Here is a 13,458-nt window from a genome sequence, read left to right on the forward strand (position 1 = left end):
TTAGGAAGAAGTCTTGGGGGTCGGGGCACTAAAGAGGACGGCAGGCTCCTGACATCTGCTGGCTACCGGACCCTAAGGGGATTGTTGTAAGGAAGTGGGAATTCTCCATTAGACGTCGCTGCCACCGCCACCACCACCACCTCCGGTCTCGGGGTACCCCGATGGCCCCAAACTCTGAGGTCCCAGCCGACCAAGTCCCCAGTTTAGAGGGTGTAGCTGTCTCTCGAGTACCAAGAAAGGAGGCGCGGATGCCAGGCCTGGGCCCCGGTCAGCGCCCCGGGCGCACCTGCGCACTTCACGCTCGCGGTTCCTTTTCCCGACGCTGAGCGTCTCCCCCACCCCCTTTACATTCTTTTTTTTTTTTTTCTTAGTGCCCCTCTCCATCCCAAGAGGCTGCTCCTCTTTCCCCCTTCTCTGGTTCCTTCCTCTGTCTCTCTCTCTCCCTCTCTCTTTTTCCCTACAAGTCGCACCCGCCTTGTAATCAGCAACAAAAGCTGACATAAATCATGGGTGGATTGACAAGAGCTGACAAATAACTGATTGATTGCGGTCGAGGCACATTGACAATTGATGGAGGGGTGGAGATGCCCAAAGAACGAGGGGGAGAGAAAAAGAGAAGGCGGCTGGGGAGAGTAAGAATGGGAGGGGGGGGGCAGGAGTGTGAAACAGAGGAAACATGTGACCCCCGCTGGAGCCCCAATCTGCGCATCCCGGAGCGTCACGTGGCTAGGAAGGGCGGAGAGCCCGGCACACGTCGCCGAGTCGAGCCGCCACCCGCGGCCCTCCTAGCTTCTAGCTTCTGGTTTCTCCACCGTGGAAATCTCAGGAAATCAGAGCGGGCGGGCGGGCGTGCGGGTGGACTTCCTCGAATACCCGCACTCCACCTTTCCCTAACGCCGGTGGCCGCGCCAGGGCGGGATCTCAATCACTGAAAAGAGCACTTGATATGCGAGCGACCCTTGGGCAACCCCTGAAGTTGACAGCCCTGCTGGTATCCTCGCTCCCGCCCCTTCCTTCTGGATACCCCGGAAATCTGTCCCGAACACACCCCCTCCCCACCCCATTCACCCCCCCCACCCCCACCCGCCAAAGGTTTCAGTTTTCAAGCTAGGAGAAGGAGGAACAACGAGGAGAGGGGGGAAAAAAGAGGAAGGCGGTAGATGGCAAACGTAGAATAAATGTCCATCTTGTCCACCGAGCGAAATCGAGGGGAGGGGACCCGTCAGGGTTGCGGGGGGCGGCGGCGAAGAGGGATCTGGCCCATTAAAACCAGCTCTGAGAGTCCTGGCGGCGGCGGCGGCGGCGGCGGCGGCGGCGGCGGCGCGGGACGCGTCACATCCCCTTGACCCTCCAATCACCTCGGGCTCCCATTTGATTGGAAGGCGGCAAAGGCTTTAATCTCCCCCTCGGTGCAGCTGCTTTTGAAGTGAGTTTCCTCGCCAGAGCCCCGGCTGGACAGGCAGAGGCTCACATCGTAGAGCGGAGCGCCGGCTCGGGGGCGGCCGGAGCGCAACGCAGGGGCGCAGCCCCAGGCGGACACCGCGAGCCGCCGCCCGGCACCCCTGCAGTCCCTCCGGCTCCTTCGGCCCGGCCACGGCTCCAACTGCGGGCCATCCAGGATTACTCGCTTCTGGCTCCCGGCGCCAAGAAGGCGCGCTGGACACCCGTGGCCGCCGCGCCAGCTCCTCCTCCTCTTCCTTCTCCTCCTCCTCTTCCTCCTCCTCCTCCCGCTGCGGCTCCAACTCCCCGGGCGAGCGCGCAGCCCCGAGCCCGCCCCGCGCCTCCCGGAGCCCGCCCCCCGCTGCTCCCATGCGCGCGGGTGGGTCATGAGCACAGCGCCCTCGCTTTCTGCCCTAAGAAGCAGTAAGCACAGCGGCGGCGGCGGCGGCGGCGCAGACCCTGCCTGGACCAGCGCGATCTCTGGAAATAGCTCCGGTCCCGGCCCAGGCTCGTCCCCGGCCGGCAGCACCAAGCCTTTTGTGCACGCCGTGCCCCCCTCTGACCCTCTACGCCAGGCCAACCGCCTGCCCATCAAGGTGCTGAAGATGCTGACGGCACGGACTGGCCACATTTTGCACCCCGAGTACCTGCAACCCCTGCCTTCCACGCCCGTCAGTCCCATTGAGGTAAGGACTCTCTCCCAGGGTCAAGCTGGGACCACTTTGGCTGCCTCCTTCAGGGGTTTCTTTCTCTTGGGATCCGGGGCGGGTGGGGGGGGGGGGTGAGGGGGGGCGGGGAGGAGATCGGAGTGATTCAGCTCCGGGATGGGGGTAGAGAATAATAGTGCTTCCGCATCTCAAAACTAGGGTGGAAAGGGGGAACGAAGGAGGTGGAACAGAGTGCAAATGCGAGGGAGCAAGGCGGCCCAAAGTAGTTTCTCATTTTAGTATTAAAGCCCCCTACCCAACCCAAGCCCTCCCCCATTTGGTCCCGCAGGCGGACCGGAGCCTGTAACGCGGCCCCAAAGTCGCGCTCCTCTGCCTCCTCTGAAGCCCCAGTGTGTACAGAGCCTCCAAGGCGCCAACCGCCCAAGCCCTACTCTGAAGAATTAAGGGGTGTTTTCGGGGGAGGGGGTACAGTTCTACTTGTAGGATCTGAAAACCAAAATAGGTTCTTTTCTTTCTTCTTTTTTTTTCTTTTTCTCTTTCCTTCCTTCCTTTCTTCCTTCCTATACCTTCCTTTTCCTTCTTTTCTTTTCCCTCCTTTCTTTCCTTCCTTCCTTCTCTTTCTTTTCTTTTTCTCTTCTCAAATCCAGTTAGAGATAAGAGAACATTAGGAAAGACCCGAAGAAGTGCCGAGTGGGGTTCTTATTCCTCTTTGCCAAGGACGAAAATCTTTAAGGGGTGAGGTGCGGTACAGAGGGGGTGCCGCCTAAAGATTGCGCCCCACGGTGGAGATGCGCTTCTGGGGTGTCGCGGAAGGAAGGTAGAAGCCCGGAAGCCAGGATGCTAAAGGATTTCTTTCCCCTCCCCCCTTTTTTTCCCTCTGTGTGACCCCCCCTCCCTCCTCTGACTCCACAGCTCGATGCCAAGAAGAGCCCACTGGCGCTGCTGGCGCAGACATGCTCGCAGATAGGGAAGCCCGACCCCTCGCCCTCTTCCAAACTCTCCTCGGTCGCCAACAACGGGGGCGGCGCGGGTGGTGCTGGCGGCGGCGCTGGGGGCGACAAGGACGCCAAGTCGGGCCCCCTGAAGCTGAGCGACATCGGCGTGGAGGACAAGTCGAGTTTCAAGCCGTACTCCAAACCTGGCTCGGATAAGAAGGAGCCGGGAGGCGGCGGTGGAGGTGGAGGCGGCGGGGGCGGCGGCGGGGGTGTTTCGGCCGAGAAGTCGGGATTCCGGGTACCGAGCGCCACCTGCCAGCCATTCACGCCCAGGACAGGCAGCCCCAGCTCTAGCGCCTCGGCCTGTTCTCCAGGAGGCATGCTGCCCTCGGCCGGGGGCGGCCCCGAGGGCAAGGATGACAAGAAAGACCCAGACGCGGGCGGTGGCGGCGGCAGCAAGGGCGCCGGGGGCGCCTCGGCCGAAGGGGGACCCACGGGGCTGGCGCACGGCCGGATTAGCTGCGGTGGCGGAATTAACGTGGACGTGAACCAGCACCCAGATGGGGGGCCCGGGGGCAAAACTCTAGGCTCGGATTGTGGTAGCTCCTCCGGCTCCAGCTCCGGTTCGGGCCCCAGTGCGCCCACCTCGTCCTCGGTGCTGGGCTCTGGGCTGGTGGCTCCGGTGTCTCCCTACAAGCCCGGCCAGACAGTGTTCCCGCTGCCTCCCGCGGGCATGACCTACCCTGGCAGCCTGGCCGGGGCCTACGCCGGCTACCCGCCCCAGTTCCTGCCCCACGGCGTGGCGCTCGACCCCACCAAGCCCGGCAGCCTGGTCGGGGCCCAGCTGGCGGCAGCCGCAGCCGGCTCCCTGGGCTGCAGCAAGCCGGCCGGCTCGAGCCCCTTGGCCGGAGCGTCGCCGCCGTCGGTGATGACCGCCAGTTTGTGCCGGGACCCGTACTGCCTCAGCTACCACTGCGCCAGCCACCTGGCCGGGGCGGCGGCCGCCAGCGCGTCGTGCGCCCACGACCCGGCCGCCGCGGCCGCCGCGCTCAAGTCCGGATACCCGCTGGTGTACCCCACGCACCCGCTGCACGGAGTGCACTCCTCGCTGACGGCAGCCGCCGCGGCGGGGGCCACCCCGCCCTCGCTGGCCGGCCACCCCCTCTATCCCTACGGCTTCATGCTCCCCAACGACCCGCTCCCGCACATCTGCAACTGGGTGTCGGCCAACGGGCCGTGCGACAAGCGCTTCGCCACGTCCGAAGAGCTGCTGAGCCACTTGCGGACCCATACGGCCTTCCCTGGAACAGACAAACTGCTCTCGGGCTACCCCAGCTCGTCGTCTCTGGCTAGCGCGGCCGCCGCAGCCATGGCTTGCCACATGCACATCCCCACGTCCGGCGCACCCGGCAGCCCAGGGACGCTGGCGCTGCGCAGCCCCCACCACGCGCTGGGACTCAGCAGCCGCTACCACCCCTACTCCAAGAGCCCGCTCCCCACGCCCGGCGCCCCCGTGCCGGTGCCCGCCGCCACCGGACCCTACTACTCCCCCTACGCCCTCTACGGACAGAGACTGACCACCGCCTCGGCGCTGGGTTATCAGTGAGGGTGGTGGGGAGGGCTAGCCGGGGAGAGAAAGGAGCTGGGGGGAGGGGAGGAGCCGAGGGAAGGGCGGGAGCCACGGCCAAGGCCGCTGACACCCTTGCGCGTGGGGGAAGACCCGGGCCACCGAAGGAAACAAGTATATCCTCTTATCTATCTACCCCACAACAGTGGTGATCGAGACCCGGTGGGAAATTTCCCTTTCCTCATCTCTCACCTCCCCACCCAAACTTTATAAAAGTTGGAAAAGAAAATATCATTTGACTTTTTATAGAAAACGAAGGAAAAAAATAATTGAGAAAGTGTACATCTGAGAACTTCATTGGTGGACACTGGTAATTTATTTATGTTAGCTCCAAGCGGACCCGTGGTTCAAAAGTGCATTATTTAGTTTGAGCTCCGTAGGTTAAAAAGGAGGAGGGAAAAAGGAAACACACACACACACACACACAAATTTAAACTTGAGGGTAATAATGTGGAAAGCAAACCCTCCCATCCCTTGTAGATTATAAATAAAAACAAAACCGCCACAGAACTAGAGGTCTTCTCTTTAATGTTACTTTAAAATTGCTATGATTGTATCGTACGTTCTTATTTAATGTCTGATTGAAACACCAATTTACATGCATGTTTGTTACAAAAAAAATGAAAAAGTGAAACAAAACAAGTCACAATTTGTCAGCTCTGATTTCAAATTGCAATTATTTTTAAGGTGTATACCATCAAAAGAGAATGGGTATTTTTTTGTATGTATTCTGGAAGAAAACAACAAAAAAAAGGAAAAACAATTCTATTCCAAACCTCATTTGCCTTATTTTGTTCTTTAAAAGGAACACTTAACTATTTTTAATTTTTAAGCCCACCCGCCGAGAAGGGGGCAAGGTTTACGTCATGTACTAAAATAATAGACAATGTATCTCTTTAAAGATTAAAATTCCGTATATTTGATGTATTAAAAGGTTTTACTTCTTATTCATCCTTTTTTATTTATTTTTTATTTTTTCTTTTAATTAAAGACGCGCAGGGCTGTTTGTGGCCGCTGTGGGTTCCGGGGCCTCCACTGCTTCTCTTCTTTCCAGGACGGTGGCCGATTTCCCCTTTGCTTTGTTGTGATTTTCTGGAAGAGGCGCCGGCTTCGGAAGAGCCCGCCCAACCTCGGGGTTGGCGTGGAGGGAAAATATTTTTCAAGAGGGAATTTCACAATTTGGGAAGATAGTGTCCTTAGCTGTGGCTCATTTCGTTTCCATCTCAATCTTCCCCCGGCAGCTGCTTCGTGAAAAGTGAAAGGAGTGGGGCGGGGGAGGCTTTTTTGTTTTGTTTTGTTTTTGCTTTTTGTTCAATTCCCTACTTGAGATTTTGGGGGGGAGTTTGGGTTTCGTTTTGTGCTGAGAGCGCAGCAGGCCGGGACTCGCCGGGCCCGGCCAAGGCCCGCGGGGACGTGCGGTCGCCCGCCGTCCCTCGGCCGGGGGCGGCCATCCGGAGACTGTGGGGGGGACAAGGGGGTGCGGGGGCAACCTGTTTCCCCGGCGTGGAAGAGTGCGAGGAATCCTCTAGTCCCTTGAGAGCAAAGTGAGTTCGCTCTGCTTTTCTTCGGGCAGCCCAGCGCTAGCCAAACACCACCCCCACCCCGCACCCGCACCCGCACCCGGCTCCTTCTCCCGCTCCCGCCCGCGTGGAGACCCGCGTGGCAGGGCGGCGCCGCGGCTGGTTTTCCCCCCTCCGGGCCCGATCGCCGCGCAGCCGGCGCTCTACCCCAGTAAGCGCAGGAGGGTGCGCTGGGGCGAAGCACCCCGCGCCCCCTTCAAAGCCGGCCCCGCGAGGCTCCCGGCGCCTCTGCCCCCCCGGGCCCCCAGACTGGGGCGATCCGGTGGACTTTGGACATCGACGGCCGGTTCTGATTTCCAAGCTCCGCTCGGCTACGGCGCGGCGGGAGCCTGGGTCCCCGCGCGGGTCCCCGCGGCGCGCGCCGATCCCTTTCCCAGAACTTGGGAGGAAATGTTCTGATCGCTTTCGGGTGGGGACGGGGGTCGGCGATCCAGCCGCTCTCGGGCACTGCAGGCCTGGACCCGGGCTGGTTGGGGACTCCGGGCCCACGGGCGCCCTTTCGTGGGACCCCGGGGTGACGCCGCGCGGCACTGAGGCTCAGCCCCAGACGTCCCTCCTGCAATCAGACCGTTCTGGGTTCCTGGAGTCTTAGGCTGCCCCCGGTCCGCGGTTCCCCTAGTTGCTTCTAGAATCCCTCTGGGCCTCGGCCTTAGACAGCCGCCCGGCCTCCTCCGCCATTTGCACCGGGGTGGGTGACTTTGGAGATTTCCCCACCCTCCTCCCGGCGGCGGCCTCCGGGCGGCGGGGCCTTTTCCCGGCTTGCACGCACAGCAACCTCCGGCGACCTCCGGGACGCCGCGGGGAGCTCCCAGGCCGCACCCCCCGCAGCGGTCTTGGTGAAGACGGGCCGGGCCTTGTCCCTGCTCCCCGAGAAGGGACAGCCCCCCCCCCCCCCGCGCGACCCGCGAGCGGGAGCTGAGGACCCTGATCCTGTCCGGGAGGCCGCAACTCGGCTCCCACACTGATGGAGAGGAGAGGCAGTCCTGGGGCGTCTGGGGAGACCTCCGAACCACCGGGCGGCGGTCCAGACTCCCCGACCAACCCCCCCCCCACACACACACCACCCCGGTGCGAAGGTGACCGGAGATTCCCCTACGCCATTGCCCAGGCCGCAGCGCACCCAGTGCCCAGCACGGGTCACCTGAGCCTGACCACTGAGCCCCAGAAACGTCGCCTGCCTTTGCCTAGAGTCCTTCCCTGGCCGGGGGGGGGGGGGGGGGGTCCTGGGCCGCCACGTCGGTCGGGCCTGCCAGGTTCTGCTTCAGCAGGGAAGAACCTACACGTTCTCTCACGCGAAGATCCAGGCCTGGGACAACCGGGGACATTCGTGCCCTCACGCCCCTTCGCTATTAGTAAATCCTGAAGCTCAAAAGCTCTTCTCGGATTTTGTTTTTTAACGGGGAGCCGCTCTTGCCGAGGAAGCAGAATTCCAGAGCCTCGGGGGCCAGGGGTTGAGACGGAAAAGCTTTCCCGACGTGCTGCACGGAGCCAAGTTACCCTGGGCACGGAATGAGTGGAAAGGGAGTGCTAGTGTGTGCTTCGTTAGCCCCTTCGGGATGGGGGGCAAGGGCACTCCCCGCAGCCTGCCCCAGCACCCCCTCTCCTCCAGCTCGCTCTCTCTGGCATTCTCCCGAACGCTCCGCGAGCCCCAGCACCGCCGCGGGCGGAGGAAGCCGGAGCCCAGTGCGTGTCCGCCAGGCGGCGCTGTGGAGCCCGGCGAAGCGGGGGACGGAGAGCGGGAATCCTGTGGCTGGAGCGCGGGCCTGCAGGCTAGATGGTCACCCTAAAACCCTGGAGCCACCTCCAGCTTTGGGTGGCTTTGGAGGCGGTGTCTAGGAGTCCCCGTTCTGTTGCTTGTGACTCCTTTCCTGCTGCTGGCCACCTCCTCTGCTTCTCCACCCATTCAGCTCTGGCTTTCCCTGGCTCTCTTTCCTTACCGCAAAAGAATGGTCCCAGGAGTCACAGAGCCCACCACCATCCGAAGGCTCCCATGCACTCGTGTATTCCCGTTCACTGATGACTTCCAGCGCTTCTGTACTTCCCTCTACTGTCCTTTCACCCTGATGGAGAAACTGAGGCCACCGTCCTGGAAGTCAAATGTCAGGGCCAGCGGGAGAAAGCCCCAGGGGTTCTTCTCCATTCATCCCTACTCTCTCCCACCCCCACCCCTGTCCCTCCGTTGGTGACCCCCGTGTCCTTGTGCTAAGTAACTCAAAGTAAATGCCAATAAGGAATGTGCGCCTCATCTGTAGCCACAGACAGATCCAGTAATGAAATCCGTCCCAGGCCTGCAACCCTCTGGATGAGCACAACCAACACAGATGCAGATGCTTATGACGGCACTATGCACTTGTGGCTGCATCCGTGCAGGCATCTGCCTGCTCAGACTCTAGCAGGCCCCCTGTGTGTGGTGCACACTGAACTCACATGCAGTAAGAGAATGAGAGGTGGTGGATATGGGAAAGGCCTTGAGGAAAGGCAGGTGAAAACACTCCTCTAAGTGATGAGATCCCTCCACCCCTCCAGTGCTTTGCAGATCTCATTAAAGGTGTCCAGAAGGTGGGGACTGTTTCCTGCCAGGCCATGCTGGGACGCTGCAGCACATATTGGCTCCTCCACCATATGGGCCAATGGCCAGGTTGGGCTCAGAATGACTGCAAAGCCCTGGATGTCCTGCTTATACCATCTCTTATGGACCATGTTCAGCCCATATTATCCTGTGTCATCCCATTAAATTTCTATCCATTCCATGCAGTTATTTGTGTCTCTGCCCTATTTTTTAAGAAATCCAAGGGTTAACAGGGGAAAGAAACCAGCTCAAGGTCCCATGACAAGTGAGTGCCAGAGAATAAGCAGGATTCTTACCATTGAGATTTGTGTGTGTGTGTGTGTGTGTGTGTGTGTGTGTGTGTGTGTGTGTGTGTGTGTGTGTACATTAGAGCTTCAACACAGGGCCTGGGTACTGTCCCTTAGCTTTTTCCTTCAAGGTTAGTGTTCTACTACTTCTGGCATTTAGGTAGTTAATTGACGATAAGAGTCTCACAGAGTTTCCTGCCTGAACTGGCTTCAAACCAGAATCCTCAGATCTCAGTCAGTCTGTCTTAGCTAGTATTACAGGTATGAGCCACCAGCATCCAGCTTGAGGGGATTTTAAAGTAGACCTAGGAAGCAGACGTTTTGACCTGGCTGGAGAGAGGGCAGTGCAGATAGTCAGATTTCATCCAACTATGGAGAAAGCTCTTCTGTGTTATTATCTATTTCTTACTGTGGACATTTTTAGACACCTAGGGGTAGAAGGATAAACCCATCACCTGTCCTCGGCAATTATTAAGTCCTGGGCAATCTTACTTTCTGTCTAATCCTTCTCCTGCACCCACCTAAAAAAATGACTTGCTAGCATTCTGTTGAAATAAAAACAGGCACCCTGTCATTTCACCTCGTCTGGTGTCTGTTGCTTCCAGCTGGGCTTTCATCCTCTGCCTCCAGTCCAGAGCTCATGCTATCTCGCCCTGCCCGCCTACCTCAGCTGAGGTTCAGTGAGATTAAGGTTGTTGCTCAATGTCTCCAGCCAAGCCAGCTTTCATGAACCCGTTTCTGTCAGACCAGAAGCCAAGCATGCAATCCTACCATGCGGCTGGTGGACCCCCCAGAGTCCCAGGGGTGCTGAGCCCAGGATGTGCCTCAGGTATACTGGACTCTGAAAGACTTTTGAGTCCTGGCTGGACAGCAGTGCCTGGTGGGGTCACTCAGAGTGCAAGGGACATTCTGACAGCCAGAACAGCTTGCAGCCACATGGTAAACAGATTCAGCTGATGTGTAACTCCACCTCTGGCTGGCTCTCTGACTCAGTTTTCTTATCAATAAAATGGTTACATTGATCCCAAGCTACTTTGGGCTGTTATGAAGCTCAAGGAAAATAATACATTCAAGGGGCTGGGGGGAGGTGTTCTGTGCTAGAATATGCGAAACCCTGGGTTTGATCCCCAATCATCATAATAAATTGGAAATGCCCAACCTACCACCCAGATCTTAGTGGCTCTCAAACACAGGTATCTTTTTGTTGTTGTTCTTGGAGACAGGGTCTTGCTATGTTGCGCAGGCTGGCCTCAAACTTGCAGGCCTCTTGCCTCTGCCTCAGGGAGCCACCACACTCAGCGAAAACAAGTATCTTTCTTTTCACTCCCACATCTGATTCTATTGGGAACAACCTTTTTGGTAAATCCTTTTGCTCCTTGTGGTCCCACAACACTCCATCGATGTGCTTATAACATGGTCCATCTGCCTGTCCTTCCTGTCCTACCTCTCCTTAGCTCTCACTGTTCAAACCTTCTGCCACCAGCTAGCTACCCCCCCTCCCCCAAATCCATTCCTGAATACCAGCTCAACTGTACCCATCAGTTGCTCCTGGAACACCAGATCCCCCCCACCCCCCCGCAAGAAGTCCATCAGTACTGACCTCTTGTAGAGTTTCTCCCTCCACACACTGCTCTTCCTCTCCTTCTACATTCCCTCCGAATTTAATGCAAAGCCAGAAAATGCAGGTATAAAGGCCAATGGATGGGAGATGAGGCCACTTGGATTTGAGTGGTGTCTTCATTACTGTGTGACCACTTAATAGTGAAGATTGTCTCCAAAACTGATACTTTACTGTGCACACAGGGGTGAGTAGAACATTGCCAACAATGCTCGTTCTGTTCACACTTAACACTTCACGCACAGATTTATTCCCAGCCCCATTACTATCTCTTCACAAGTGAGGAAGAAGAGGGCAACAGGTAAGTGATGTGTCTGTGTAACACCACACTGAGTCCTGGGCCTGGCCTGTCACCCACCACCCTCTTTTGCATGTTCCAGCAACTCAAAACTCCTGTATTCTTCCTTGGGTCAAATGTTGCCTCCTCCTGGAAGCCTCCCAGGCCTTTTTCATTGGAGCTGATACTCTTTTCTTTTCTTTTTTTTGTTTTTTTTTTGGTCCAGTCGTGGGGCCTGAACTCTGGGCCTGGGCGCTGTCCCTCAGCTCTTCAGCTCAAGGCCAGCGCTCTACCACTTGAGCCACAGCGCCACTTCTGGCTTTTTTCTTTTTGCTTATGTGGTGCTGAGGAATCGAACCCAGGGCCGCATGCATGCAAGGCAAGCGCTCTACCACTGAGCCACCTTCCCAGCCCCCTGATACTCTTTTCTTTGCTCCTGTATCCCAGTCCTCATCACCACCATATTCTCTCCCTCCCTCCCACCCCTCCCCCTCTCTCTCTGTGATAGTACTGGGGCTTGAACTCAGAGCCTTGAGCTCTCCCTTAGCTTTTTTTTTTTTTTTTGGGGGGGGGTCCGGTCATGGGGCCTGAACTCTGGGCCTGGGCGCTGTCCCTCAACTCTTCAGCTCAAGGCTAGTGCTCTACCACTTGAGCCACAGCGCCACTTCCGGCTTTTTTCTTTTTGCTTATGTGGTGCTGAGGAATTGAACCCAGGGCCTCAGGCATGCAAGGCAAGCGCTCGACCACTGAGCCACCTTCCCAGCCCTCCCTTGGCTTTTTCACTCAAGGCTCTACCACTTGAGTCACAGCTCCACTTAGAGCTTTTTGGTGGTTAATTGGAAATTCCTATCTCCAATTATCTCATGTAGTTTCCTGCCCCAGCTGCCTTTAAACACCAATACTCAGATTTTGGCATCTTGGATTGCTAGGATTACAGGTGTGAACCACCAGCATCAGGCTCACTATAATCTTTATATTGTCCAGAAAGTCTGGACTCTCAGGTCCTAGGGAGAAGGGACTGTTGCCTCCAACACAGGTACCAACAAATACCTGAATAAATGTGAGGAGGAGGGAGGAAAAAAAAGGAGAAGACAATTGGAAAAGATGGAAGTCAGTACAGAGGCCAGATTTGAAGGCATTTGAAGGCTCAGGAGGCATTTGAAGGAGGAGGAGAAAAAACTTTTAATAGCTGTGACGGAACTTAGAATGCTTTGATTCAAAACTTGATTCAGAAAAGCCAGGTAAATTTACCTCATTAGTTAGAAATTGCATTTGCTGAGGGTGGGGTGGTGCATGCCTATAATCCTAAGACTTGGGAACCTGAGACAGAAGAATCACAAATTTGAGTTCAACTTGAACTACATAGTGAAACCCAACACAAAGAGAGAAAGAGACAGACAGACAGACACAAACACAGAGAAAGATAGAGACAGAGGGGAAGCTGATTTCCAGTCACCCATGGCTCACATCTATAATCCTTCCTACTCAGGAGGCCTGGAGGATCATAGTTTGAGGCCAGCCTAGGCAGAAAAGTTTGCTAGACTACATCTCCATAATAATTAGCAAAAAGCAGAGGGGAGGCATGATTCAAGTGTTTAAGTACCAGTAGAGTAAGCAAACTTATTAAGCTTATACCCTGAGTTCAAACCCTATCAATAAATAATAATAATACTAACAACAACAACAGAGTGAGAGCAGCATTGTGAAACTGTCTGCCACCCTCTTCCATGGTATTGATAAAAATGAATGGCAGCCTCCCACTTGGAACAGAGGCAGACTAAGTTCAGTCAACTTTGGGCTGACTGGCTTTAAGTAAATAAGTATAAAAAAAACTAAGAGAAACAAAAGCACAACTCAGAAGAAGACAAATACCATGGATCACAGCAGTCTGGGTTGTAATTGTGCCTAGCAGTGACCCACTGGAGAAGAACAGATTTGTGGGAACTAGAAAACTGAGGAGAAAGTAGGAATGAGGCCATAGGTCCCTAGAGAGGGGACTAAGGAGAATGTGTGCCTTTGGGTAGCCCAGTTACTGGAAGAATCCTCCAGCCTTGGAGGTCAAGAAGAGGGAGACATCTCTCCGGTTCTCAGCTGGTCTCTATGAGTCACGGTCATTTGTTGCTCATGCTTGACAGTCCTGCAGTCTTCTCCAGGATCCCTCAGGGGCAAGGAAGGGATGGGAATTCCACACCCTCTGTGTCAGTAGTTCTTAAGCCTTTGGGTGGGAGTAGGGGGGGAAGGGTGCAAAAACCGCAGCCTTCCTGAGAGATTCCAGTCAAAGCTATGACCCCCTCTTCCCAGAGATAAGGCTACACACACAACAAGGGGAAAAAAACCGTTCATGTAATATGAGCCTAAAGTCCTCCATCTTGGGTCAGGCTCAAGATATATATCCTAGCTAGGCACCAGTGGCTCGTGTCTGTAATCCTAGCTACTCAGGAGGCTGAACGATGAGGA

General features: G+C 56.4%; 1 protein-coding gene across 1 annotated transcript; it reads left to right on the top strand.

The window, feature by feature from the left end:
* Positions 1-1,148: 1,148 nt before the first annotated feature.
* On the top strand, positions 1,149-5,077 carry Znf503 (zinc finger protein 503). Its single transcript, XM_042690229.1, has 2 exons — positions 1,149-2,126; positions 3,021-5,077. The coding sequence occupies exons 1-2, from the start codon at positions 1,827-1,829 to the stop codon at positions 4,647-4,649; spliced, it is 1,929 nt and encodes a 642-aa protein (XP_042546163.1). The 5' UTR covers positions 1,149-1,826; the 3' UTR covers positions 4,650-5,077.
* Positions 5,078-13,458: the final 8,381 nt, after the last annotated feature.

The sequence above is a fragment of the Dipodomys spectabilis genome, unplaced genomic scaffold (assembly GCF_019054845.1).
Source record: "Dipodomys spectabilis isolate Male_0828 unplaced genomic scaffold, ASM1905484v1 ptg000136l, whole genome shotgun sequence".
Classification (NCBI taxonomy): domain Eukaryota; kingdom Metazoa; phylum Chordata; class Mammalia; order Rodentia; family Heteromyidae; genus Dipodomys; species Dipodomys spectabilis.